This window comes from Cygnus olor, chromosome 2 (genome assembly GCF_009769625.2).
Source record: "Cygnus olor isolate bCygOlo1 chromosome 2, bCygOlo1.pri.v2, whole genome shotgun sequence".
Taxonomy (NCBI): domain Eukaryota; kingdom Metazoa; phylum Chordata; class Aves; order Anseriformes; family Anatidae; genus Cygnus; species Cygnus olor.
The window spans coordinates 152804727-152832390 of record NC_049170.1 but is presented as its reverse complement, the minus strand read 5'-3'; the positions used below and the strand labels follow the sequence as shown (position 1 = coordinate 152832390).

The 27664-nt window shown below is 39.6% G+C and overlaps 1 protein-coding gene across 1 annotated transcript in view; it reads right to left on the bottom strand.

Moving 5' to 3' along the window:
- Nucleotides 1-18386: 18386 nt before the first annotated feature.
- The window catches only part of TG (thyroglobulin), a 155014-nt gene continuing 145736 nt past the window's right edge, over nt 18387-27664 (bottom strand). Inside the window, exons 45-47 of the mRNA XM_040547274.1 lie at nt 24619-24759; nt 23656-23846; nt 18387-18730 (exon numbers count right to left, since the gene is read on the bottom strand). Coding sequence (XP_040403208.1) covers nt 18615-18730; nt 23656-23846; nt 24619-24759 — 448 coding nt within the window. The 3' untranslated portion in view covers nt 18387-18614. The remainder of the gene's footprint in view (nt 18731-23655; nt 23847-24618; nt 24760-27664) is intronic.

Here is a 27664-nt window from a genome sequence, read left to right as displayed (position 1 = left end):
GAGAGGCAGAAGATTAACCTTTCAGGCAATTAACCTTATCAAGGCAATTAACCTTATCAAGGCAATTAACCCTTATCCAGGCAATTAAGATGCAAAGCATATCCAGCCAAGCTGCAGAGCCACACACTGACTCTACCAGCCTTTTGCTAGTAGAGCACCTGTTTGTCCCAACACCCATCACCAACAGAACTGGAAACAGAGAAGAATGAATTGCAGGTGTAATGCAAATCTAGATGAACATGTTTGAAAGACAGCAGGGTCTATTCAACCTGCTTCTTGGTAGAGGGCAGCCCACTGACAGTGAGGGGGAAGATGGCTTGGATTGGTAAATTTTATCCCCTTTCACTGCTGTGCCAATATCCCTTTCCCATCCCAAACTGTGCTGAAGGAATTCAGGAACACAATTTCATTTTTTTTCCTCCACCTGCATATAAACAGACACTAGGAAGAGAGGGATTCTGCAACAAGCGAATTTAAAGATGTCAGATTGTCCATAACTGCAGAAATGACAGTCTTTCTTTTCCAACATCTCTGTCAGTCACTAAACTCACTGCCCTTCTCCAGGAAAAAGAAAAAAATAAAATAAAATAAAATAAAATAAAATAAAATAAAATAAAATAAAATAAAATAAAATAAAAAAATAAAAAAATGGATATTGCTCTGCAGCACACTTCCTACAGAACTGCCTCTATATCCTCCTAGGTATTTTCTATACCCAAGTTTTGTTACTCTCTGAACACTTATTTGCTCTCTAGGCACTATCATCTCATAGATTGGCTTTAGTAAAGGAAAAGATATCAAAATAATCCCCAAGAAAAAAAAAAACTAAACCAGAGGGGCTTCCCAAAACCAGGGGCATTTTTGCCTTTGCACAGGGAGGACACACTTCAATAACAGAAGCTTGTTCCATTAGCAAGCACAACCTAGTGGACTACTGTTACACCCAAGCTTATCATATCTTGGCTCTGGCAACTTCCTTGGTCAGCTGCTTGGCCTAACAGAGCCCTTTTGAGCCAAGAAACTAATTTCAGGTCTGAAGAGGTCTGTAAACCATGTCCACAGCAAGCAACAGACATGTAACATATAGTTGCCCACGTATGTCTCATACTGACTTGGATATGTATCAAGAACTTTAATGTGGATTTGTTTTCCACAGACGAGCCCTTAGGCCATGGACAAGCTGATTCTAACATCTGAAGGGGAGTGCTGATTGGCATGGGCCAAAACTCTACCACCATTTGTGCTAGCAATTAGACTGTATGCATGATGATAGCATGGTTAAGTCCATCCCCTTATTTTAATACTACTCTTATAGCTGTACAAACAAGTCTAAAATCTAGCTTGATGTTCCTAATGCTGATGAATGACTACAAGTTAGCACAGACAAAGAAAGGCAGAGGGTCATACTTTATTGAGACCTCATATTTTTTGATTAGGCAGTATAATTTCATGACAGTGGAAGCTCACATTTTTATAAGACATAAGACAAAAAGAAGTCATTTTGCCAAGACTGGATGTGTTCATTACCACTCCATATATGTATCACAGATGTTTCACAAGATAAAAAGCTATGAGTGCTGCGCAGAGGCACTGACAATTTACATTCCTTTTCCACAGCTAACTGTCTTTCCATGATTACAATATATTTCCTTCCCTTCTTCTAAAAAGAAGGGGGGGGGGGGGGGGGGAGGGGGAAGGGAGGTTGCTCAGAGGCCTGGTAAGGAAGCTTGGTGGAATGATGGAATGAATGTCTGTTATGTTGCAAAAGGAGACTGTGTTGCCTAAAAGTTGATGTGTGGAGTGTAACTTCTGCGTAACTTGTCATCTTTAAACATTTAACAGCTGCTCCTCACACAGGATGCCCTCTTTCCCTGCAGAACGAGCACACAATGAAGACAGTGGTACATTTCACATTCTGGGATGTGGTGGTTTTACCCTGCTGAGCAGCTGAGTTGCACCACAACAGCTCTCTCAGTCCCCCTCCTCAAAGAAAAAGGGGGAGAAAATATGATGGAAAGGGCTCAAGGGTTGAGATAAGGACAGGGAGATCACTCAGCAATTATCATAGGCAAAACAGACTCAGCATAGGGAGATTAATATAATTTATTGACTATTACTAGCAAGCTAGATTAGTGAGAAACCAACAGCAAACTAAAAACACGTTCCCCCATCCATCCTCTTCTGCAGGGGAATGGAGAATGGGGGCTGTGGTCAGTCCCTGACGCTTCGTCTCTGCCGCTCCTTCACGGTCCCTCTCTGCCCCTGCTCCTCAACAACTGCTCCCACATGGCTCCATACCACGGGGTCCATCCCCCAGGAGCAAACTGCTCCAGCACGGGTCCCCCACGGGCGGCAGCTCCCCCCAGACCCCCTGCTCCTGCGTGGGCTTCTCTCCACGGGCTGCAGCTCTGGCCCGGGGCCTGCTCCTGCGGGGGCTCTCCATGGGCCGCAGCCTCCTCCAGGCCACATCCACCTGCTCCACCAGGGGCTCCTCCACGGGCTGCAGCGTGGAGATCTGCTCCATGTGGGACCCGTGGGCTGCAGGGGGACAGCCTGCTCCACCAGGGGCCTCTCCACAGGCCGCAGGGGAACTGCTGCTGCGTGCCTGGAGCACCTCCTGCCCTCCTGCTGCACTCACCTTGGGGGCTGCAGGGCTGCTTCACTCCCATTTCTCACTCCTCTCTCCCAGCTGCTGTTGTGCAGCAGGTTTATTTTCTTCCCTTTCTTAAATCTGCTCTCACAGAGGCACAAACAAGGTCGGTCACTGGCTCAGCTCTAACTAGCAGTGGGTCCCTTTTGGAGCTGTCTGGAGCTGGCTCTGATCTGACATGGGGCAGCTGCTGGGTTCTTCTCACAGAGGCCACCCTTGTAAACCCTCCACAACCAAAACCTTGCTACATAAACCCAACGCATGAGATCTCTTCTCTTAGGACAGGATACAATAAAAAATTAACTCATGGCTCATTAGGAAGTGTTCAGCAATGATGGGAAGACAGGAAGCGTTTTTGTATTCAACTGCACTTCTGTTACATGACAGCTAACATGCTTTTGGCCTGAGATGAAATGCAGTCTCAAGGTTCAAAACAGGAACACCTGTTGCCAGCTTGCATTTCTGAGACAAAGCATTGGGGATTTACTGGGACTAAAGCAGGTAATGCCTTCCAAAATAAAGGACATGGAAACAGAGCAAAAGTACAAGCCTAGTCGTAATGTGGAAAGTCCAATGTAGACTGAAACCATGAAAGGATCTAATCAGCCTCATATTCTAGCATTTTTTTCTCATGATAAGACCAGTTAAGGGCAAACCTTTTGTGCCCTCTTTTTTTTATTCTTGGTTCTGTGTCACTGTTTATGGGGAATGGGATGGAGAGGCTTTATTTTTCTTGGGTTTCAATTTATTTGGGCAAGTTATTCATCTGTAACAAATAATATTTGTTATGATGCCATGGACATAGTGTACTAGAAGATCTTTTCTGTATTTTTTATTTCTTTCCTGTGTGCTGAATATGATTTTTCCCTATAAAATCCTGGCTCGAATCTCACTGCTCTTATTTCTGAGTATTTGTTAATCACAGTAATTTGCTCAGGAACCATGGATAGAATTACTGTCAGCTAAATATCATATATACCCTGACATGAAAAAGATATGACTCCAAGAGATTGTTGTCTATGTGCCAAGTGCTGCTCTTTAACAACACATTATCCTAGGGAAAGTATGGAGGATAGGCATGCTATAATAAATAGAGTCTTTCTCTGATCGTTCTTCACCAGCAATCCCAGATCCACCAATGATGAAAAAAACACAGGACAAGGCCTGTATTAAAACTGCTCAGCACTTAGGATTTTTGACTGTTCTTATTTTCCTTCCACATTTTTACACAAACAGATTTTGCCTTTGCAACCCTTTTCAACCCTTTTCATGAGAGTTAGAAATGTACTTTTATTTAAAAAGAACAGGCAAACCTTGCAAAAGATTTGTTTTTTGAAGAAAAATAAAACTCATGGTCTTTTTAATGAAATCATGCTCCTTCCATTTTTATTCTTACCAATTGCCAGTTATTTTAATCTTATGTCTCTTACAAAACACTCACAGGAGAGAGAGCGAGAGAGAGAGAGAGTTCATCAGTGTGACCACAAAAATGTTAAGATGTCCAGTCAGTGGAAAAAAAATGAATAAATAATTATAAAAAAAAAAGATAGGGATAGAGGATTGAGCCAATTTATTTTAAACACCTATCTTAGTATGAGAAAAATTTCCCTCTGCGATTGACCATAGAGGAAGCCTAGCTCGCTATTTGGAATACATGCATAACAGATCCATAATCTAATTATTTTAGATGACCTTGATTCTACCCTAAGTGCCTTCAACAAAGCCCAAGAAGTCATGGATCACCTTGCAGTATAAACGTGTTATGGGAAAATCCCAACCTTTGCAAAAGGCCAGAGCAGCAAACTACATGAAAGAGGGCTTCAAAATAGCCTTGAGGTAGCCATAGGCAATCATAGGCAATGCATGTCCTCTATGCAAGGTGAGTTCTCCTGTTGCATTGCTGTTCTGCTGCCAAACTTTGGATATTGCAGCCCTCTGGAATCTGATAATGTGGCTCACATATTTCACTTATGAAATTAATTCCTGTAACACATATCATCATCTTTAAAAAGCCCAAATCCTACGGAATGGTACTGGAGAGTCATTATACACAGGATAGAAATGTCTCTAAGATAGTGTATTGATTTTCTACCCTGTGCAGATAATTCCCACTTACAGTATACAGATATATTTAGAAAAGAGAAATACACCAAAACTCTGCAGAGGATCTTCAGCTCCATCTTTACCACAAGTTTCTCCTCGTCTCGCTGAGGTATAATTAGAACATATGCTTTCTTTTGTCACATAAACCAAATTGCAACAATGTGCAGTAATGGGTACTTCCGATGTTATTATTACTGTGGGGCCAACAGGGTCTAGCACAGAAGCATCATGGTGAAAGAGTGCAACCCTAATTACCTTGAAATTGGGTCTAAAGGGAGCAGTTTTCCTGTCTAAACCTGCAGTGCTAATTATAGTCCTCTGAAAAGAACATGAACTTTGACCCAAGTTTGCAGACATAGCTTGAAGACAGCCCTTGGACCAAAGCCAGTCACAACCTCCAGATGGGCGGTCCCGGCGCTCATGAATCACTACAAAAGCAGATCTTCCATGTGTACATTGAAATAGATTAAAAAAAAAAAAAAAAAAGAACCTGTTGAACAAAGAGATTATAAACATAATCTCTAATGCAAACAGGGTGGGTGGAAATGCACGGAGAGTAAAGATGGCAGATGGAACTTGTGAAAGTGTATTTGTCTAGCGAAGCCTGAAACATAAACATTTTTTAGAATGAAGATATTAAATTGAAGGGAATCCAAGTTCAAACTGTGTCTCTTCTAGACACCTGTTTTATATTTTTCATCAAGTCACTGATAAGATCCTTCAGAGACCTGGGCCCCAAATCTCCTTCTCTCTGCACAATCGAGATCTTGTATTTCCTCTCACTATGTCTTAATTTTTGTGGAAGCCCAGTCCCTCATTTTGTAATCCCTATGAAAAGTAGTTTAACTACCCATAGGAAGGGTAGTTAAAATATGTAGATGTAGCAATACACTTTGCATTCATAACTTGTAAATAAAGATTGCCATAACAACTAAGACTCCAAAATAAGAAGAAAAAAAATGTGAATAATACTTTAGAGAAGCCATTTAAATGTGTCAAAATTTTAAATTTCTGGGGATATTTCAGTATTAACAAAATGACCTGAGCCTTCTTGGATTCTCAGTAATTATCAGGCATTCTGTAATGGTAGTTCAGCCAATGTTTTAGATTCATCAGCATTTGCTGAAATTCTATATTTGGAGGATAAGTACGAATTATATACTAGAGAGAATGAATGAATGGATGAATGAATGAATGAATGAATTAGTGAATGAATGAATGAAGTGCACATTTTTTGTCTGGCAATGCATAAGAAATGTGGTTGTCATTTATGTCAGCAGTGGTGTATGAAGTCACTGAAAGTATTCCACACATGAGTGAACAGACAGGCTAACATATGCATAAATATCGAGTGAGGGTTAACTGATCTTCTGATTCTTCCTCTAATGTACTCATAGTTTACATCACCTCTTGTCATGTCAGTCCTGTCTCTGCAATGAAATTTATTGATGTAATTTGTGATAACGGTGTATTGCCATTGTGTTAATGGCAGCTACTCTGCATATGTAGTCCTATGATTAGCTAAACACTAAGGTAGGTTAGGAGACCAGGTGAACTGAAGACACTCAGAAGCTTTAGTGGCCATATCAAAAATGGAGGTTTTGATGAAACACATCTCCATTCTCATGGCCTAAAAGTCCAGGAGGTAAGGCCAACCTTTGTCAGATGTTGAACCGTGACGTTTGAATCTAGTAAGATAAACTGTCATTGTCTCTCAGAGTGATTTCTCACTGTACCTGAAACTCAGACAACCCTTTCAGAAATCAACAATACCACTGTGAGGTGAGAAGACATATAAACAAAGAAAATGGGAAAAATAAGGTAAACTATCCTAAGCCATCTCCCCAAGGAAATAAATAGATAAACAAACAAAAATTAGTGCAACAGGGAAATCATCATTGGAATTGTTCAAGAGGATCTTGGGGAATGGAAGGATTTTTATAAAGGATCATTTGCAAACAGGTCTATTCATGCTCTGTAATCAATCACAAATCCCATTTAGTCTTTCTTCTAAGCCTGGCAGCTTGCAGGAGGTACTGTAACTGAGATTGCTTGGTGAGCTCTTGAGTATTAAGGACACTAGGCTTTTCATTAAGTAAGGTTTTCAAAAGCATCCAATTTCAAATGTGTTCTTGAGCCTCTCTGTTACATCTAAAATGCCCATGACTTGCGTAGGATCACATATTATTGATTATTCAATTCCAGCCAGAAGTAACAAATGAAATGTGCTAAGTTAAAATGAGGGACTGCCTTAAAGTTTTCAGCCTTCAGTAGTGTCTGATCATTTGTTAACAGCCTCAAAAGAGTAATTGGTATTCAGTTCCAAAATGGATAGCATCAGTAAAGTCTGAGCACTGAGTATTTATCAATGCACTGTATTAAATCAATCTGACAGTGGCACAAGATTTTGAAAAATACTTCAACCAGGGCAGGATTACTGTTGTGTTTTACTACAGGTAATGGGGTAGAGTAATCAACACTAGCAATGTGATGACAAGGGGAAATGTCCAGAAGTGAATCTCTTTTAGAAGGTTTCCTGAACCTGGCTGTGTAAAAACTGGAGTAGGGGGAACATTTGTTCAGCTTACAGGATTCCAGGTTATGTTAGTCACACTGGGATGAATAACACTTAAAAACAAAATGCCTTCTTGCAGAAATACAAATTTAACTTAGTTAAAAAAATATATTTTTTTTCACTGATGCAGGCACTAAACATAATCCAGAATAAATCTGTGTTTCCCAAATGAGAAGAACACAAAGCACAAGTAGTCTCCAGCACCTGCATTTTCTGGGTTAGGGAGCAAAAGGAACATATTGCTATAGGCATGGTGGAATTTCCATCGGAGCAGACCAGAAACCCATGTTTTCTCATCTCAACGCAAAAGAAAAAATAATCACATGCCTTGGAATTATGAAACTGTGGTTGAATTTCCAAGAAAGCTTAGCAGCTGCAGCTGATCCAAACGCCTCAAGCCAGGAATCTTGGTGTGTGCACATTAGAGAAGAAGGCGAGAGTGTCTCAGAGGCTTATGGCAAGGAACATCTTCAGGCTCAGAGGTCAGAGGGGCTGCTCAGAGGGTGGGACAGGCTACTGTTCAATGCTGGTGCAAACTGTGGAACCGGGTCTTCTGCCAAAGGGACAACTGAGATGGATGTTTCACTAAACAAAACAAAGCCGCCATGACATTTCACACATTCAGAACTGAGTGATGCTGATGAGCTCTAGAGTAGTCAGACAAATTGGGAATCCTGAGAAAGAGGATTCTGAAGAAAAGGCCCTAAAATTGAAAGATGGCTGTGAAATGAAGCCCGACCTTTAAGAAAAAATCAGGTTGGAAATATATCTTTCAACTGCCCTTTCTTTAATGCGTCTTCACTTCTTTATCTACCTCTCTGTCTCAGATGTAGACATAATGAATATTGCAAAAGATAAAATTAACATTTTTCATTTTTGTTATCCATATTAAAAAAAAAATAGCATGCTGACATAACCCCAGAAGAATGGGTCCAGGCCATGTCTACAGCACCCATCTTGCATATTTATACACTTATTGCACACATTTATTTATTGTGCATCCATGATGATACATTATAGTAGCTCACCAGTCATCACTGATCTGTTTTGAGGATCTTAGGTAGCAAAACAAGCAATGTTTCCTATGTTTCCAGGCCTTGGATTATCACCATCACTTCACATCATCCTCCCTTTCAGAGTGATTAGTTTTGAGGGACTGTAAACAACGTAAGGCAACACAGGAAGAGGCAACAGAAATATTTTTTGAGAGGAGAAAACATTTCAAAACACTCTGTAGATGAAGACTATAAATGGTTGAAATCATCCAGACATTTGGAGTAATAATGTGGTGAAACACCTGGCCCCAGCTTGTCTCTGCTTTTGGGGGAAGGGTTGTTTTTTGCAGGAGGATTAAAAATGAAGACCGTTGGGCTGCTTGCAGAAGCACTCACTTAAGGAAAAAAGAAAAAAAGAAACTTGCATTTTCTATTGTTTGCTGCTCTTCAGAAACAAATAAAGTATTCTCCTATTCAAACTAAAGGTTTGTAGATCAAAAACTTCTGCCTCAGCCCTAATGGTTCATATGTGTCTGGAGCCTCCACAACAAAATCTCCTCAAACAGCCAAGTGTTTATGCAAGAAGTACATTGCCATATCCTTTTTTTTTTTTTTTTTTTTTAATCGACATTTTATTTTTCTTCATGGAGAAATAACCATTAGTCCCAAAGGACCCCTGAATGGTAGCATTTCTGACCTTTAAATGTTTGGATTCCTTAAGCAGAGAAGAAAAGTGAAAGAAACCTTCATCTCTTCATCTGAAAGTACTGTCTGACTCACCAGCTACTGGATGACAATCTTGAAAGTTTTAAGCTCTCCTGACAGTTTCAACCATTAATAGCTGAGGTGACATACACTTTTCTGGATCCATCAGCAACCTCATTTGTCACAAGCCTTAGTCAGGACTCCGTAGGTAATTTTTATGTCACTTAATACTTTTTCTGCAGAGGATATTTTGCTTAATAAAGTTAGGACCCTGCAAAATGGTGTGGAAAAGTCGACAGGTGTCTGTGGAGAAATGCCTGGCTCCACAGCCCTTATCTGTGTTTTGGGATTTTAAAATAAGTTCTGTTGCAGCTCTCAGTGTCTGCAAGTTATTTCTGTGCTCATCCTACCTGCCATCTGTCTGCAGGGATTTCCCCAAAGCTGTAATAAAAAATGACATCCCTAACATGCCACTAGCTCCACAGGTTCAGATTACAGCTGAAGAAATTGTACCTAGTGAAGACTGCGGCCACTGGGGCAAAACAAATATATATGACTATATCTGATGCCTTCATGTTGTGAAAGATGCACTGCTGCTGATGATGCATGAGAAAGCCCACAGAGCATTAATGAGGTGTTAGCTGTGCATCTAAGAGTGGTGTGAACACTTCGTCTGTCGTGGGGACTGATTTATGCCACATGTATCTTACTAGTGTGAGAAGATATTGTGTGTATGAGTTTATATATAAAATATACTTTCTTCTAAGAGAAACTAGCACACTGCTTCTGCCCAGGATTTGCTTAAAATGCTGTCTTGAGCTTTTGTTTAAATGACATGAGCAAGAGGCAAGAAACATGCACTGCAGTCGAACGTCATGCTTGCAGGGTGCCTTAGCAAATAGCTAATTATTTTTGTCCCCCACTGTGATTATAGCAATGAGATCATATTCATACCCTTAGTGGGAGGCTTGCGCTGACAGAGGGAGTCTCCGTGGTGCTGGGCAAGGCTGCACTCAGCTGAGCACCCCATGTAGCCCTAGTCCTGCTTCTCCTCCCCAGCACAGATGTCTGGTGCTGTGAAGAGTCCCCCTGTCTCCGCCTGGGGCAGTCTGTCCCCCTCTCATTGCCTCTGAGGATCTGCCGTCCCTCCTCTTGCAAGAAGCCATCACCTGATTTAGTTATCAAATATCATGATCTGGTACTTGATGCTTTTACCTCTTGCCCTGGCTCTGTCTGCAGTGCAGCCAGCAGGGTTTTGTGGGCTGCAGAGGTGTACCCCAGCAATTTCTAAATTAGCCATAGGGCATGCTTAGCCCTACCTCATGCCCCTCTTTATAGCTGGGGCTCAGTGGCCTTGCAGTGCCAGGACATTTATTTTCTTCCATGTCTACTCATCAGGGAAGCCTTTGATTTGAAGTCAGAGAGCTTTGCTATTGATTTCAGTGGGAAGAGGCTTCAGATATGTTAGACCCTCTACTTTCTTTCAAAGTACTCAGAACAGAAATTCAGGCTGCTTCCAGGGCCAGACACTTTTCTGGCCAACTGCAAGAAGACTTCCTGATCTGGCTGTGATACAAGTGGTGAGAATTTCACTTGGATAAATTGTTCTCAAACAATGTCTCCAATGTGTTAGACAAAAAAACAAAACAAAACAAAACAAAAACACTTTTCTTTTGATGTCAGCTGTGATGCAGGATTGCTTTGTTTTGTTGTTTTTGTTTATTGATGCTTGTTTTTAAATCTCAGCATACTTTCTTCCACAGATTTATTTACTCTGGTGGATGGGTGAAAATGCTGAGTGGGAATTAACCATATTTTGTCTCAGATGCCACTGCAATGAAGTTTTAATTTATTTTTTCACATACAATTACCACCAGATTTAATCTACTGCCCTTAAGTATTGCTCCCTGGGGCTGCGAATCAACCCATTTCTGCAGAATGCCACTCTTTTAATTAGCACTAAACTGAATCCCCAAGTACCTTTTAATAATATAAACACTATATTCTTTTTTATTTCTTTCTATATATTTTATATATATATAATATAGAAAATAGAAGTGGAATAGCTCCAAATTGCCCACCGCCCCAGCACAATGAGAAGCAACTGTTCAATTATAAAGCATAGTGGGTAAAAAAAAATTCTGTTACAGTTTGAGGTAGGTAAGGACAGCATCCCCCCACGAGTCAAAATAACCGGGCACTGGATTCCTTGCTAAGTGCCAGCCATCTGGAGAGAAGAGGGGTACCTTTCTGGGAGTTTGCAATGCTTCCCCACTGTTGGCTTTGCACCACGGGCTCAGATTGCAGATAGGGCAAAAGACTTGCATGAAGTGAATATGGACAGTGAGAAGAAACAGGAGAGAGTGGACATAATAATTGGGGATTAAAGAAAAAAAAAAAAAAGAGAGACAGAGAGGTAGAAAAAGAGTATAGGACAGGAGAAAGTGAGAGCAGGAAAGAAACTGTTCTCAAAAGCTAAGCCCCAACAGGTCAAAGAAAGGCTGCAGATATGCAGATATAGAGCAGGACTCCTCCAGAAGAGCATTTCCCACTGACTCAGGGGCTGTGACTAAAGCAGAATCAGCTGGGGAATTAGTTGTTTTTTTAAAAAAAAAAAAAAAAAAAAATCAGTACTGGCAAAAGCACCGTTATAGATGGAAAGAGCTTTTTTGTTTTGTTTTGTTTTGTTTTGTTGAGTTTCATGAGCAATAACAGTGCCTTTTCACTAGTACAAGCTGGTTTGTGTAGAAGGGTCTACAAGGACTAACTGCCCCTGTTCTAGTGATCTGGCAAACCTTTTCTACTATAGACCTAAGGCAGCGCCAAGAGCAGGGTGGGAGTGTGGCATTTTCTAACTTATCTTTTTTTTGTTTTGTTTTGTTTCTTTATGAAAAGTAGATAAATGTTCTACAGTTACAGAAGTTCTGAAGACAGAGCATTCACCTTGCTTTACACACCATGGCATGTGTAAGCACCATGTTAACTGGATAATATTTCTGATATTCCACAAGGCTTCATTTATCCCTGGCCTGTGACATAACAGCCTTACCAAAAGCTAACTGTGGGCCAAGAGGTCTATTTTTAGCATGCTAAAATATTCCTTAAGGTGAAAAAAGGGTGTAAATCTGGACCTTGATTCCAGGGTGGAGGGCTGTGTGTTGTCTGTTTGTGAAAAGAGTTCTTAGAGCAATTGCTGCTACAGCAGGAAGGAAGTTTATGGCATCTTGGCAAATAATTTGGTCCCTCATAAACACAGCCACTGCTCCAAGTGAACTGGTATAAATCAGTGTAGCTTACAGCCTCTGGCTATGCTGGCATGTCTTACTTTGGCTGCAAGGTAGGCCCACAACTTTTGATAGAAAGATCATTGCCAAATTTAAGACCTTCAGCCCTTGTTCAGATATTTATTACTGGGCATGAAAGGAGTGCAAAGCAACGTGCAAGTGATGTGAAGCAAATACATCTGTCAAGAGTTTAACCTCTCTCAATCTGCCTGTCAGCCCTCTGCTGCCTTTGAAAGCAGTCAGGCTCGTGACTGTACGTTTGACTGTGTTGGAAACAATTTGTCAGGCTGACCCTTTAAAAGGGCTCCACAAGACCCTGTCTCCTGAGAGCATCTGTCTTCCAGGGCCCCCACACATCGAAGGGGCTTGGTACTTGGCTCACAGCACAAGTCCTCACAGCCCAGGAGGCTGTAAGAAAAACTGAAATAACAGCATTAGAATCAAAGAAACAGAGCAGTCATCTACAACTCTGGATAACCTGGGAGGCCTCATTTAGTACCTCTATCTTAAGTGGGCACTTAAAATATTCCTCTGTGAAATATTTCCCTATTAATTATTTCAGAATTGAAGACCGGACAACAGGTGTAGTAATGTGCAGTTCCTATTTATTTCACTCACTTCATCAGCCAATTCCTTCAGGACCGGGGGATGCATGTCATTGATCCCCATAGACTTGTACCTGTTCAGTTTCATCAGGTGGTCTTGAACCTGCTCTTCATTTGCAGTGGGTAGGACTTTGCTCCCCTAGCAATATAATGTAATATAATGTAATGTAATGTAATGTAATGTAATATAAACTATTATTATAATAATACATTAATATTATAGTATAGGGATGTTTCAAATCATTTTATCTGTTTTTTTGACCGTATTTGATTTTTAGCCTTTCAGCCCAGTGGACTCCATTTGCTTTGGTGTGAAAAAGCAATACTAGCTTATGTACATGATGTATTGATCTACGGGGGAGGAACTGCAAAGCAACAGCAAGTCTCCTTGCTCTTCAGTTTAGGTTCTCGTTTCTCTTAAACTGCTGGACACATGCAGACCAGGTCACTACCTTCAGTGACGGTGCTGTAAACTGATTGCAACCCCACTGACTCCTTTTATATTTTGGTTTCAAAAAAGAGTATGTAGGTTTGCATTACTCCTGTATGTGAGAGAGTATATATGTGTTAATAACTGTCATGAAAAGAGCTAGCTACCCCTGAAAACTGGCCAACTACTCACATGAAACAAAAATAATAGGCAAACTTCTTTTGATCTCTCTTGCTAAATATCTTAGTCTTCATCAGGGAAGCCAAGCAAAAGGCTGAATTGTCCCTGTACAAGCCAGCAGGAATTCTAACAGCTGCCAGTTGCAATGGTGCTTTTCAACGTGGACATCCGCTCATTACAAAAGGGCCAAGACTCCTGAATAAGCACTGACCATTGCACAGATGTAGGGTGGGGTTTCCAAAGCCATAATGGGAACCGGGCATTCAAATTCCCTACAGGTTAGTGGGATCTGACTTAGAAAATTCCTTAGGCAGCTTTGAAAAACAGCTGTAATGTTTAAAAATATCCAGTCCAGTGGCCTACAAGATACTATCAGCTTCGCTGACTTTTCCTCACTGGCTTTTCTATAGAATGATTGTATGGGAAGCAGCCAAGATAAGCTACTGAGATGTTGGCTTTGGTAGCACGATAGCATAACACATGAGGAATAACAACTGTAAGGAAAGAGAAATCTCCTTAAAACAACAATGTAACAGCATTTGTAATGACTTAGAGCCTCTGCTGTGAAACGTGGCATTTTCCACACCATCAGCACAGCCAGCCTCCTAAAGTATGAGTAAATCGGGCAGGAATCCTGATGCGAAACTGTCTTAATTCTCCTTGACGGCACGAAGTGTGCTGAGTTTCGGTCACTGCTGGAATCAAAGCATCTTTCTTGGGCAGCTGGAAAACTGGGAGAGGGAGCTCACATCATTGTGACCGAAGTCCACACTAGAGGATTCACATCTGCAGAGGCAGGAACTAGTGACCTCTCAGCTTTGGGCCAGACCAACATCATGGGAAGAGAAAAAGCTTAAAACACTGACTATCACACTTCCTATTAAACAAATTCTCTCACCACCTGAAACTTATATAAAATCCCTGCTAGGGGGTGTCTATGTTTCAAAGACCAAATGAGAACCATGTGGAGGAGGATCTTTGGCTTTGTGATCATGTTTATTTTTTTAGCTTCATGTGAGGAGGAGCAATGGTCCATAAATCTATAGTTAGTACTATATAAGCCACTGCTATATACTGTAACTGGAGCAAGTTAGAGATAATAGGAGCCTTTCATACAATAAAGAGCATTGGCTGTGATGCTGCGGTGGTGAAAGACTGAATCATTAAGTTTAGCCAAGAGAATTATATGATGTGGGTGCCTGCAACAGCAGGAAAACACCGTGATGTTCCAGCTGTATGTGTCAAATACTTATGAAAACAATTAATGTTCCAGTGTCGACATTTAGTCGGTTGTTTTCTTTTCAGCTCTGCATGGTAAAATATTTCTAATACAATACATTTTTTTTTCCTGTTGCCTAATATCTCTTGAGCAAAAGAATCACATAAATGTTGTAGGTTAGATAGCCAAGCCTTAAAACGTAACATAAATCAGCTCTGTACTGAAAGGTTCTGGTGGCTTGTCTTTGAATTAAAGTTTGAATTAAATGACTTAATTGGCATTAACTTAGTTTATTTGTGTGTGTGCTCACAAGGAAGTTTCAAAGGATCCTTCACTTTCCATAAATAATAGCTTTTTCCAGCAGGAGGGAGGAAAGCATGGGTCTAGTCAGCATGCTTCTGTGTATTGTTTCACTACCAGATCACTGAAGACTTTGGTATTTCAGCTTTAAGCACAATGACCTAAATAGTCTGAGAATGTAATTTTCTCACTAAGAATTATATGTGGGAGCAGACTTGGCCTCTCAGTATCATTAAGACTAAAATTGCATGACCTCTCTGTCAGTCAGCCCACCCTTATATTAAGTCTCCCTATTGGATTTGACGGGGCTGTTTCCATTGGTGTGGTTCCCCATGAGAAACCATAATAAAAGCAGGAAGCAGATTTAAAACCAAAGACTGAATAACTTGTGCTGCTGCAAAAGTCACTTCAGATTTCAAAGAAGTTTGAGCTTATGGACCGAAGATGAAAGAATGGTGAAGTGTGAGATTAGATGAATACGTGGGATCATGAGACTGCATTTCCCTGCATCAACATTCACTGTGGCACAGGGGAGTTAAAAAAGATATGGAGAATGTAGGACTAGCATAGGGGAAAGAAAGGGTGCAGACAACAGGGAAAAAAATATTGCATTTTTAAAAGAGGAAACATATATTGCACCATAGAAAGGAGTGTGAATGCGTCTAGAAAACTGGGAGAGAGACAATGGACCAAAGAGCTGCTTTCAGTGCAACAGGGTGGATTTGGAGCAGGCAGCTACTAATGAGTGCTTAAAAAGTTCTTTACCAAACTGAGAACCAAGCAGAATACCTTAGGAGGGGTGATCTAAGAGTCCGGTCATACATACCTACCAAGCCTACCAGATGGGTAAGACTGTAATTAGGAGGCTATAAGGCCAAGCTGTTGAGCTGCTAGCTGAAAATTTTCTCAAATTCCAGAGGCATATCCATGCTCAGGCTGGAGTGAGTGAGGAAAGATTATATGTTTGGTTTTTTACAAACATGAGTCAGTAATGAAGTATTTTAAATCTGTCCTCTGTTTACCAGCTCCAGGGCAGCAGATTAATACTGGGGTTGCTGAGTTTAATAGTTAGTTCTCAATGGTATTCAGTTTTGTGTACATTATGCTTTAAGATATTCTGGTGCAGAAGACAGTGAGCTCACAGAATTATGAAAAGGACCCTAATGTTTAGTTGAGCATTTCCTGTTACAGTTATTAAATTTATTTTTTATTTTTATTTTTATTTAGGATTTGATGGTTTAGAACTGAAATTAATTACTTTTTGCAAAACTGTCTTGTTTGGAATGATGCTACCAAAGTTGTTATACACAGAGAGGAAAAATAAATAAATAACAAAAAACTCACTTATTCATTTACAATTATATTTGCAAATATCCACTTACATTAAAAAAAAATTATATATATATATATGCTTACAGTTCATGGGGATTTGAATTATTTATTATATTTAGTACCCCAATGTCCATACAATAGCCTTTCAATGTCTCTTTAACAGTAGCTGTGGGATTTTGGGTTGATTGATCAAAACTGTTCGTCTGATGGCCCATTTTTCCCCAAAGTGCTTACTTGACTCAGTGTAACAAAACAGCCAGGCATACGGCAATGCCAATCCCATTCTCCACAAACAATACCCCATTTAATGTCACTAATTCACAGGGATTTGGCTGGTGTTCTGTAGAATTTGATTTTAGGGGACAGTACAGTGCAGGAACAAAGAACATTAGATGGGAGAAGTTGCCTCAGCATCTGGAATGAAAGACAGGAGAGGCATTATAGAGAGAAAACAGTGACCCAGAATACTTTTAGATGAGTTATAATGCATCTGTGTAATGGATGAAAAAGAAATTTTCATATTTACTGAAGATTAAATATATATATATATATCAATAAACATGATATGTATATCAGTAAATATTTACAGAACTGTTAGGGTTAAGCCAAGGGATGCTGGTGCTGTAGAAATTAGTTAAGAGCACTGGAGAGACCCACAGTTCTTTAACCCATGTTATTGTTAAATAAATATGAAAAACTGAAACTCAGCTCTGGGTCTTCCCGAAGCTGGAGACGTGTGCATGACTGCATATTTGAATGCATGCAAATTCATACCTGTTATTAATATAAGAGGTTTTGGCAAGGTACGGTAAGTTTTAAATAGAATCTGTCAGGCATCCATTTCCAGGAGCAGCCACAAAAGAGGAAAAAGTAAACCAGCCTTGGCCAAGGAATCACAACTGCAGCATCTATAGTTACTGGAAAGAAAGCATGCTCTGTTGAGCTAGATGATTAAGATCTGGGCTTTTTTAAAAGGCCTTAAATCTTTTATTTTTTCCTTGCCAGTTAGCTATCATATAAAAAGATAACAACAGGCAACATAGTTTAATTACCACATCTTTACTTTTTTGTACTTAACAAGTTAGCAAGCTCCTTGATTCTTCTGTTCTTTTTATTGTTTATTGAACAGGGTGCAAGTATAAGAACTATGAGTGTTATACAGTTTTTCTTCTAACTAGGTAAAATCCTTGGAAACCTTGTTCATGGCAGACAGCAGTTAACAGTTCATGCACTGGCAAAGGTCCCAAGCACCAAACAAAACCTTATGAGTTGTTTTATTAAATCCTTTCAACACTGCAAAAGAAATTTGTGTCCTACTGAAATCAATGGGAATTTTGCTCTTAGATTTAGGGCAGACGTAACTTCATTTCTTCTCACGTATCATGAACAAGTGTGTGATATACTGCCAGTTAAGGATTATCTGTTGCCAAATGATCCCAGCAATGGATTAACAACCTAACCCAAACTACCTTCAGAGCTTTTAGAGATACCCATCAATATGCTTTTCCTTTCACTTCCAAAACTATTCTGTATCTCACATTCCCTTTACGAAAGATAAATGTTCCAAGGACAGGATATTCTAAACTTTAGTTGAAGCTTTGCCTTATCTCTGTTGTGTGCTGTGTTTTACCCAAATGGTCTTACACATATTTCCACAAGTGTTCGTGAGCTGAATATAGCATGTGCATGTGCCTGATTTCATGTGAACACACTTAATTTACTCTCTCAAGTCCCTCTTAAAACCTTCTTCCTGGACCAATCCCTCCCTATTCTGAAGCTTTTTAATTTTCTCCAGAATGCCAAACCATGGTCCCACTCCTACCTGCAGCTTGTGATAAGGTAAGAAAAATGGAACAAGTCAGATATGACACAGATATGAGCAAATTCAATCCTTATCAACTGAGGGACTTCTCAGAGTTTCAAAGTTCATCCTTTTCTGGCTGGTGGTACTATAATGTATAGGCATTTGTGTGTTGGCAAGAAATAGAGTCCAAGAACTTTCACTTAATTTTTGAAGTTTTTATTGATATTCCACTTTGCAAATTTCAGTTTCTTTTGACCTAAAATAATATCCATTGTGCCATATTCAAAAGTTTTCTTGAAAGACTACTTTCTTGAAAGGTCTACTTTATTTGTTCAGAGCGTTAACTAAAGGAAGAAGTTTGTTTATCTGGTATGACACAGTTGTATGGATGTACAATTACATGGCAAACCCATCCAATAGGACAGTAACATTCTATCTGCTGTAAGCCACCTTGTCTCCCACTGGCTGGCTCTCCTGGGAGGTAACTCCTTCACTAGGGGCTTCACTAGAGCTGTTTTCTGCAGATTGTTCTCCATTACTTGCACTTCCTGCAAAGACAATATAATTAAGATTAAAATATATGTAGCATCTTTTATGCAGCAAGCTAGAAAGTATATGCGTTATTAACGGCACTTTAATAAGAGCCTTTTTATACAGCTGTAAATGCTCAGGAAGCTATTTTTCTCAGTTGCAGTCCACTTGCAAAATGCTTTAGGGTAAAGACAGATCAACTAATGGTAATTAATTATCATGCTTCCAGCATGCTTTAAGTAACTGCCACTGAAGATAGTTTGCACTACACCTGTGCAAGACTTGTTCTCTTCTTTTTGTTTGATCTGATACTTCCTTACCAGGCAGAAATTTTGGGGAGCATTTTTTTTTTTTTGTCTGTCTGGAACGCATAAAGCCCCAAGAACTCATCTCTAATAGACCTCTTCTTCCTTACTCTTTGCGTTCTGTGATTTTAGTCTTCCACCCTATTTCAGAAGTGCTGTTGCCTCTACAAGACCAAACTGTGCCAAGAAAGTGTACTGATGGTGTTTATTTAATGTAACCTAGCCAGAGTGCTCTCAGTGCTGCACAGATGTCCCTCAGACTAAAGGAATCTGTTTTCTAGAAGAGATTTCCAAAAAGAAGGTGTGAATAAAATGAGCAAAAGATGAATGCTAACCACAACATTCCTGATTCGGTCTTGACTGAAGTCTGAACTATGAATACTGTTGCTTTGTTTGGACTCTTGCATGGCTAAACATAGTGTCTTAGAGTTAATGGAGAAGTCTTCAATTTTGTTAACCTTTGATTTTTCTAAATGTACAGGTGGGGTCAAGTCTGGGTAATTTAGACACAGATGTCTACATTTAGGCACATGCATTAGGCAGACAAGATTTCACTTCGGAGGCATTAAAGGTATCTCCTTGTCCACAGTGACATCACTGCTTACACAGGCACTTATTTTAGGAGGACTCGTTCTACTTAGATACTAGTTAGATGAGTAAGGGATATGGATTGGATCCCAGCTAACCTGTTTGGGATGCAGTGAAAGGCCCCTTGTAAAGTGACTCACTGTTATGCAGTACAGTCCACCACACTATGCAAGGGGAATTTTTGCATTCAGACATACTGTCTGAGTATCCATAAACACTCTGGAGTTCCTGTTTTTAACTGAATTTCAAGTTGTTAACACATTCCCTGGAAAAAGACATCCACAGCTTTTTTCCACAATGGCCACTCTTGTTTTTGGTTTTGATCATCCCCATGGAAACCATCGTGATTTAGAATATAAATCATGTCTTTGGATTCACGCTGAAATGCAACCATGGGAACTCCACTTACTAAATCCAAACCTTTTCAAGCACTATCGCTTTCATAATTCTCCAGGTGAACTGCCCCCCAAATTGCCAAATTTGCAAACTGGTTTCAGACAAAATTTCAACAGATTTATAAAACATCTGCAATGAAACAGATTCAAACTTTTCCCCATAACTTGTAAAGTCACTGCCAGGAAATACAATGAAGAATCATTGCATTTTTGAAATTACTTTTGGTAAATTACCTTCAATTACAACAACATCTATTTCAATTATAAGCCAGGAATAAATGACACATTCCATCATTAAATATTACAGTCTGATCGCATAATGAAACACCTACTTAACCTTGAACAATATTTTTACATAATGGAAAGAAAATTACAGGTAACAGTTTAGCTGGATATATATATACAACAGAATCTAGATCTAGCAGTGAATAACCTAAAAACCATGTAACTTCATCTGTACAAGAGATTCTAAATAATAGATGTTTTAGTCCAGATACCTGAATTTAGGAGTTTGGGTGTAGCTCACTTTTCTATTGGACTGATACCTAGGGACTAAGATATGGTGCTTTTAGCCTTTAGTCATCCCTAATTTGTCATTTTTAAGTCAAGGCATTTCACATGGTAGTAAATAAAGGATCAAGTTTTTGAAACATCAGTTGCAGTTATATTTTATGGCCACCAGCTCATCCAGTTCATCTCCATTTTACTGAAATATATTACTTTTTTTTTTTTTTTTTTTGCTTATAAATTACAGGCAATATATGAAGCTAGAAATATATTGATTTGAAGGAAGTGTTGAAATGGAAAAAACAGGAATCATCACAGTTGGTTGAGACTGTATCAGAACAGACTCTCTACAGCTTTGCACTTGGATGTGAAACCTTGCTTGTTTTATCAGCAGTGCCTCGTGCTGCCATGCTTGTGGACATCATCTATTTGGTGTGAGACCACAAATTGCAGCCTACAACAACTGGGTCTGAGTGGTCAGACTGGACAGTGTATCATGCAGCCCAAAACACTATCACAGAGATTTATAATTATTGAAGGGCAGGAAACTGCTCATTTTTCCAGTAAGTATTCGTTAGATTTGGTCTCATAGTATCTGACTGCCAAGTAGTCCCCCTTCAGGACAGAGTGCCAGGTGCCAGGTGCATCAGCCAAAAATGGTTTGCAGCATTGCTGTCTCTAATCTATCATCCAACGTAAAGCAAGGGTCCCATATGATGGCTTGGCAGCACTCCAGGAACAGAAAGTCTGGAGCACTCATGTAAAGACAGAATGCAGTTCCTCAGCTCTGAAGGGAGGTAGAGCAAGCTACCCCTTGTACAGGAAAATGATGCATAGTGATTTAAAATAATTATAATAATAAAAATCTGAAGACCTTATTTCTCCTGACTGAACTAACTTGGACACATTTTACAATCCCATTTGTCCATTCCTGCTGAATGTGATTTATAGGATCAATGCAAGTGATCCCATACTTGCATACTGATGGGCTGACACACCTTTGACATGAATTTCAGCACAACCTCCTCTCAAAAAGAAGTTGAGGGCTTTCAGCAATCAGCATCTGAAGTTCATACAATTCTGCTAGCTGAACTGATGGACATTAGGAGTTGTTTTTTAATAGGGAATTGGGCTTGAAGTATTACCCAGATGCCCACATCAGGAGTTTCTTTAAGTCCCCATCTTGTACTGAGGTCTTGAGCTGAAATGGACTTGATGAGATGCCTGTTTAAGCAGAACTCATAGGAGAAGTTTCAGTATTCCAGGGCAAGATAAGATTGAAGATGACCATAGAAGCAAAGTGACAAGCCAACGTTGCTATGAGATGGAATTTAATAGAAGTGAACTGTTGTAGCTGCATTACCATGGTGCTGAGGCCAAGCAAACACTGGCTTGAAGAGCAGGCAGGGCGTACTCACTTCTGCTTGCAGGATAACATGTTGACATGTACTTTCTAAACCTCCTTGATAATATGTAGTACATAAATCTCACACTGTATGTGTTGTTTTCCAAAATTTGACTCATTTTTGTGAGCCCTTTCAGTGTGCTTTTTTTCTCTCCATCTTTCAATATTTAAGTATTTGGCTTTGATCACTGATGAAGGCAGGATACTGAGCCAGACAGAGCTTTGGACTGACCCATACGCAAATGTCTTTGTGTTCTCATGCCAGTTTGGACAGTTTTAAACCTTCTAGATCTCAAAAACAATCTTCCCTGGTAGATATTTTCCCACCTTTGGGGGGATTTCCTGTAAGGGCTTGAGAGTAGCCTCTGTCCGTGGTGCTCAGGGACTTCAACTTGGACTAGCATTACACAAGCAGAATGCTGGAAAATTAAGTCCCAAAATATCTAGAAGCTCTACTGAGAGCATCAGAACAAGATTTCAACCTTGTTTAACGCTGAATAATCAGAGTGAAGGTTTACAACCTAGGAATATCTTGACCAGGAGAAAGCCATTGGAGAGATCAAAATGGCCCCTCTGAATTTGAAAGACACTGAAGGATACCAAGAAACTGATGAAAAGGCCTGCAGTAAAATGTTTAGTTCACTTTTGAAGAAAGACCACAAGTGATGATTTAGGCTGTCCCTTGAAAAAGAACATTTATTCTTTGTGTTTGTTTAGGAAGCACTAATTTGATGGTTCTGAGACATTATAGTTTTATGTCACTTAAACATCATTCTCAGTCCATTTGAGATGATTCAGAGATAGCCTGGGCAGCTCATTGTCTTGGAGAGAACATTTTGTTCACCAAAATGCAACTGCCCTCCCAAATCAGAAAGGATCTGGACTGTGTTCACTATGAAGATGAGTCCTTAGGACATAAAAACACTTGTAAGCTTGCAGACCTTCAAGAACAGCTCAACAAATCTGAGCCTGCCAAAAAGGGATAGTTTTGTTTGCTTTTCTTGAGGCTATCCAAATTTATTAACGACCCACACAGTCATGAAGAGAAGTTTAGTTACCAAAATAAATTGAGAGTTCAGTACAGGGCAGCAGACTGAAATCTCAACTGAGTGAGTCCTACTGTTCTGAGAAATAAAAAAAAAAATGGAGGAAGAAATCTCACAGCTGCATGGAAGTTTATGGATACAAAGGAGAACTACGAGGGGTGTAACCAGCACAACTATAAAAAAAATCCAAAGGAACTTATCTAGTGTGAAATCAAGACATGCAGAATCCATATTAAGACATATCTAAAGCCTCAGTTACAACTTTGCAGTGTATAGAAGTTATTGTGCTCCTTCTCAGTTATCTAAATCTCACCATTCTTGTGTTACCTGCTTCTAGTGGACAAAAGAGGCCAGTCTTCTAGTTTAGGCAAAGTCTATATTATGACTGCAAATAGGGAGCAAACTATAAGAAGGTATGGCTTTATCACTTTAATCACTGCAGGAAGACTTCTCTAGCTCTAACTCCAGGACAATGAAACTTTATTACAGACTAACTACTGTGAAAGAAATATGTTCAATATTGCATGCTTTCCATGTTAGTATAGTCCCAAACATATACCCTGGACAGTGTAAGCTGTTTCATCTATGAAGTCTTTTTCACGCTGACATAACTATAGTGTTAATGGGAATACAGACAAAAGAAAACACTAAACAAATAATCTATCTTTATTTAATGATGGAAAACACTTTGCTCACCTGTGGATTCTTTCAGTCTTCTGATATAATCAGACCAAAAAGAACAGTCCTCTTTTTTTAATCCTTTAAGAGTTGGCAAGGAAGCGGTGAATTCTTTGTAGTTATCACCATCATCATTTGGCAGAAACATTGGCCAGGGTGGCATCAACCCTGACATTCTTCTCGAGAAACTGTGAGGGTAGTTTGGATTTCTAAGGGAAGGGGAGAAATGACGATTAGAAAACAATGATGTGAACAGTAGAAAGCAGAAGGAGATCAGCTGGGTCAAGGAAATGTGTATCCAGTCTCTGGAAAAACCAACAGGCTTCAAATTCAGCCCTGACTGGTGAATTGTTCACGGTGTCTCATCTGACAGCCTTTTGTTAAGTCTGGTTCACTTCCTAAGGTACACAGAGCCTGTATAGACACAGGATCATCAGCACCTTCAACAGCCCTTGGTCACAGAGCATCCCAAGGTCATCCAAAGAGCATGTAAAGTTGTAGTTCCCACAGTAGCTTTCCAGAGATACTGCTTACTCTCAAGTATGGCCACTACTCAGTAAAGCTGAGGGTTACTCTCAAGGCAGTTGGCAAAGTGGTCACTGTGTCTTCATGTGCTTTCCTCCTTCTTTTGGGAATAAGGGAACTCTCAGCCCAGATACTTCAGAATTGGGGTCCTAGAACTAGGCTCTGGAAACAACATTGAGGCCTTTGTGACCCTCATACATTTTAACAGAATTTGCATGTGCTCCATGGAAATAAATTTCCTATTACTTCTAGCTACAAAACATACTACTTATCTTCAGTATCTGCTTGACATCTTGGCCATGACTTTCCAACACTGTTGACCAAAGACTCCTCAGTTGGAGTACAAATTGCCAGAGGAAATGGAGACTACCTGAATAAGGGCAGGAACTGACCTATATTCTCTCTACTCCTTTCCCCCTCCCCAACCATAGCAACTCTTAAATGTCACATACTTACCCAGAGTTTACAAAATTGGAGATATACTGCATAATTTGCAAGGAAAGGCGCTTTTCATCCAGAGTAAATCGCTCGTCATACTTTGGGTAGAATGGCAGTCCAAATGCATACTGAACATCAAGCAAGAGCTCCAGACCTGAACTAAAAAAATATATTTATATAAAGATTATTAAAACCATCATTTATGTATTTGGGGGAGAAACAGAGCTAATTTAATTCAAGGAATAAAGCAAAGTTTAAAATAATTAATAACCATTAATTACAATGTTCTGAGCTGTGGGGCTTCTTCAAATCAGAACATAAAAGAAGAGCAATCAATAACATGGAGAATTTGCTGTAAAGGGTCTTCAGCATATGTTATAAGAGGAAATTTTGGACAGCAGGGCACCTTTGCTGAATTAACTAGGCATGTAAGAGAAAGTGATAGAGCAAAAAAGTCAGTTAGTTATTCAGATTTTGGTTGTACTTGGTTATACAGATTTTCACTAAAATTAAATTCAAAAAGCAGAAGTAAATGGTGACATGGAATCTGGCAGCCATGATGGAAGGTTAATTATGGTTTATTTCACAAACTTGGAATAAAATCTTGGCCCTTCTTAATGGCAATTGGAGTTTTTCCATTGATTTCATTGGGGCCAGGATTCTGCCCCAAGTCTTTGGATAAGGAAAGACGTAATAGGAGATGTTTATGAAGATTTCTCTTAGAGGTACTTTTAATCTAATTTCTGTGGTGGTTGGGTGGGTGGTTTTGGTTCACGCAGTCTGTTCTTTCCAAGTTTTGTATGGCAGTCAAGTCAAACCAGCTTGAAATAATCGCCTAGTTCAGATTTAAGAAAGAACCATTGTTGTTTACTTCCAGCTAATGATTAACACAAATAATAAGTAATATTTTAACAATTCAAATACAAGACTGGCCAAGCAAGACAACAACCTTTGCAGGACATAGTAGCAAAGGTTACGCAACTCAATATACTGGAGTCCTGCAGAAAAAGAGCAGACAACTTCTGTTAATAAAATTAAAACTACATTATGCTCAACATATAGCTTTGCACCACAACTTAGAGCAAGATATTTGTGGTCTGGAGTCCAATTGTGTTTTCAGTATCATGCAATTAAACAAAGATCCAATTTACTTGGTTAAATGCTACATGAAGGCAGGCAGGGCCAGGGGACCTGGGAGAAGGAACAGATGTCTGTGAGGCAGAGACAAACAAATCCCAGATCCACTCAAAAGGATTTCATCTGCAGTGGCTGCAGAGGTTGTTGTTGAAAGGTGGCACAACTGAAACTATTTTATCTTTGGATGTGAAATGCAGCAGCACTGATATGACCCAGATAGTGCCTCTCACAGAACAAGCCTTGTATTTCAAGCCATCGTGGTCAGGTGGACTGGAACCAAGATGACTCCTTCACATTATGTGTGATGGGACTACCCTTTCCTCAAAGCCTCTATTTTGAAAAACAAACACACAACCCTCTAAATGAAATACATCTTTGGTAGTATTTTCCTTAGTCTTATCATAATACCTCAGTAATACTTTGCATCTGGAAAGTGAATTATTCACAGATTATTCACCAAAAAAATGCAGAACTGAAACAAGATTAAAGCATATTTTTCTTCCCCAAATGTTTATAGAAGGATTAAGCAAGATCATAGTTTAATAACTTTTCTTTAAAAATAATTTGCTTGGCCCAATATATTACAGCAATATTTAACATCAGCATTGCAGCAAAGGTATTATGTACTTAAAGGAGCTATTATCTTTTCAATAAAAAGTCACTTTTGAATAGAAAGATGACATGAAACTAGTTAAGATGGATGGAATGAAGGGACAAACCTACCCATTTAAGGAAGTCATATCAAGGGTGACTTTATCTCTAAATCTAAAATGAGCTGTGAGTGAGGGTGTCCACCCAAATGCATCTGTGTTCTCAGAGTTTCTAGAGGTGTTCTCAGGTGTTTCTAGAGGTAAAATCTTATAAAGTTATGGCACAGATTAAAATTCTGTAAACTCCTGTACTGAGATCTTAATAGGAATAAAATTATTTGTACAACTGTAGTGGGTTTGATACAGAGCACAAAGTGGTACAGAACTCCACAGTTTGATGGGCTGCTTTCAATGTACCTGGTTGGTGGTACCATATCCTGTCCAGTATCAGTAGTGAGTTAAGACAGCTGTGAAAGATCTAAACAGCAGCTAGACGGAAAATATCACGGGAACTTTTCTGATCATCATCTATTAGTACCAGAGAGGAGTGCAAAGTGGCCAGAATAACCCAAACAAGTATTCTGGGTAGCATCTAGGATTTCTGAGCAGACAGAGAGATCTCAAGGTAGCACCAGGTAGTGACGGTGTTTTTGTTGGAGTGGGAGAAAGAGAAAAGTGACAGATAAGCATGTCTAGCTTAGCTGTGGTACCCTGCTAGCTCTGCAAGGAAGCTGTTCTTTCCTGAGCTGCTCCAAACTGAACTCCCAATACTCCAGGGTGCCACGTAGTTGACTCATCGGCATCAGCTCTAAATGGGGAAATGTAGAGCCCAATGACTGGTAGAGGACAGTTTGGTAAAGGGAAGGACTGCAAAGACAATAGAAAAAGGGATTCTTAAACTGTTTTTAAGGAAGAAAAACTAATGTCAACTAAAAAAGTCACTTTTCAAGCAACAGGTCTCTTTAATAAGAACAGTGAATGTAATTACATGTAAGGATTTAGTCTTGGCTTTGGAGACTTCATGGAACTAGTACTTAATGCAAAGGTATTGCTTCAAATCTTCTGTGTATATATATATATATATATATGTATATAAAGGGATGTCATAATTTTTAGAAACAGATTCACAGTTCTGATGTAGCCCTATGGCAGACTGGTAAGATAAACCATGGAGAAGCTGAGAGCCAGGCCCTGCCATTTTGTTCACACTAAAGTGAGTTCCCTTTGAAGGAGAATTATTACTTCACTTCAGGATTCACTTCTGCAGGTCAGTTATCCAGTATACAGCAAACAGGTGGCAAAATCCAAAACTGTGAAATTCATAGACAACAATTTAA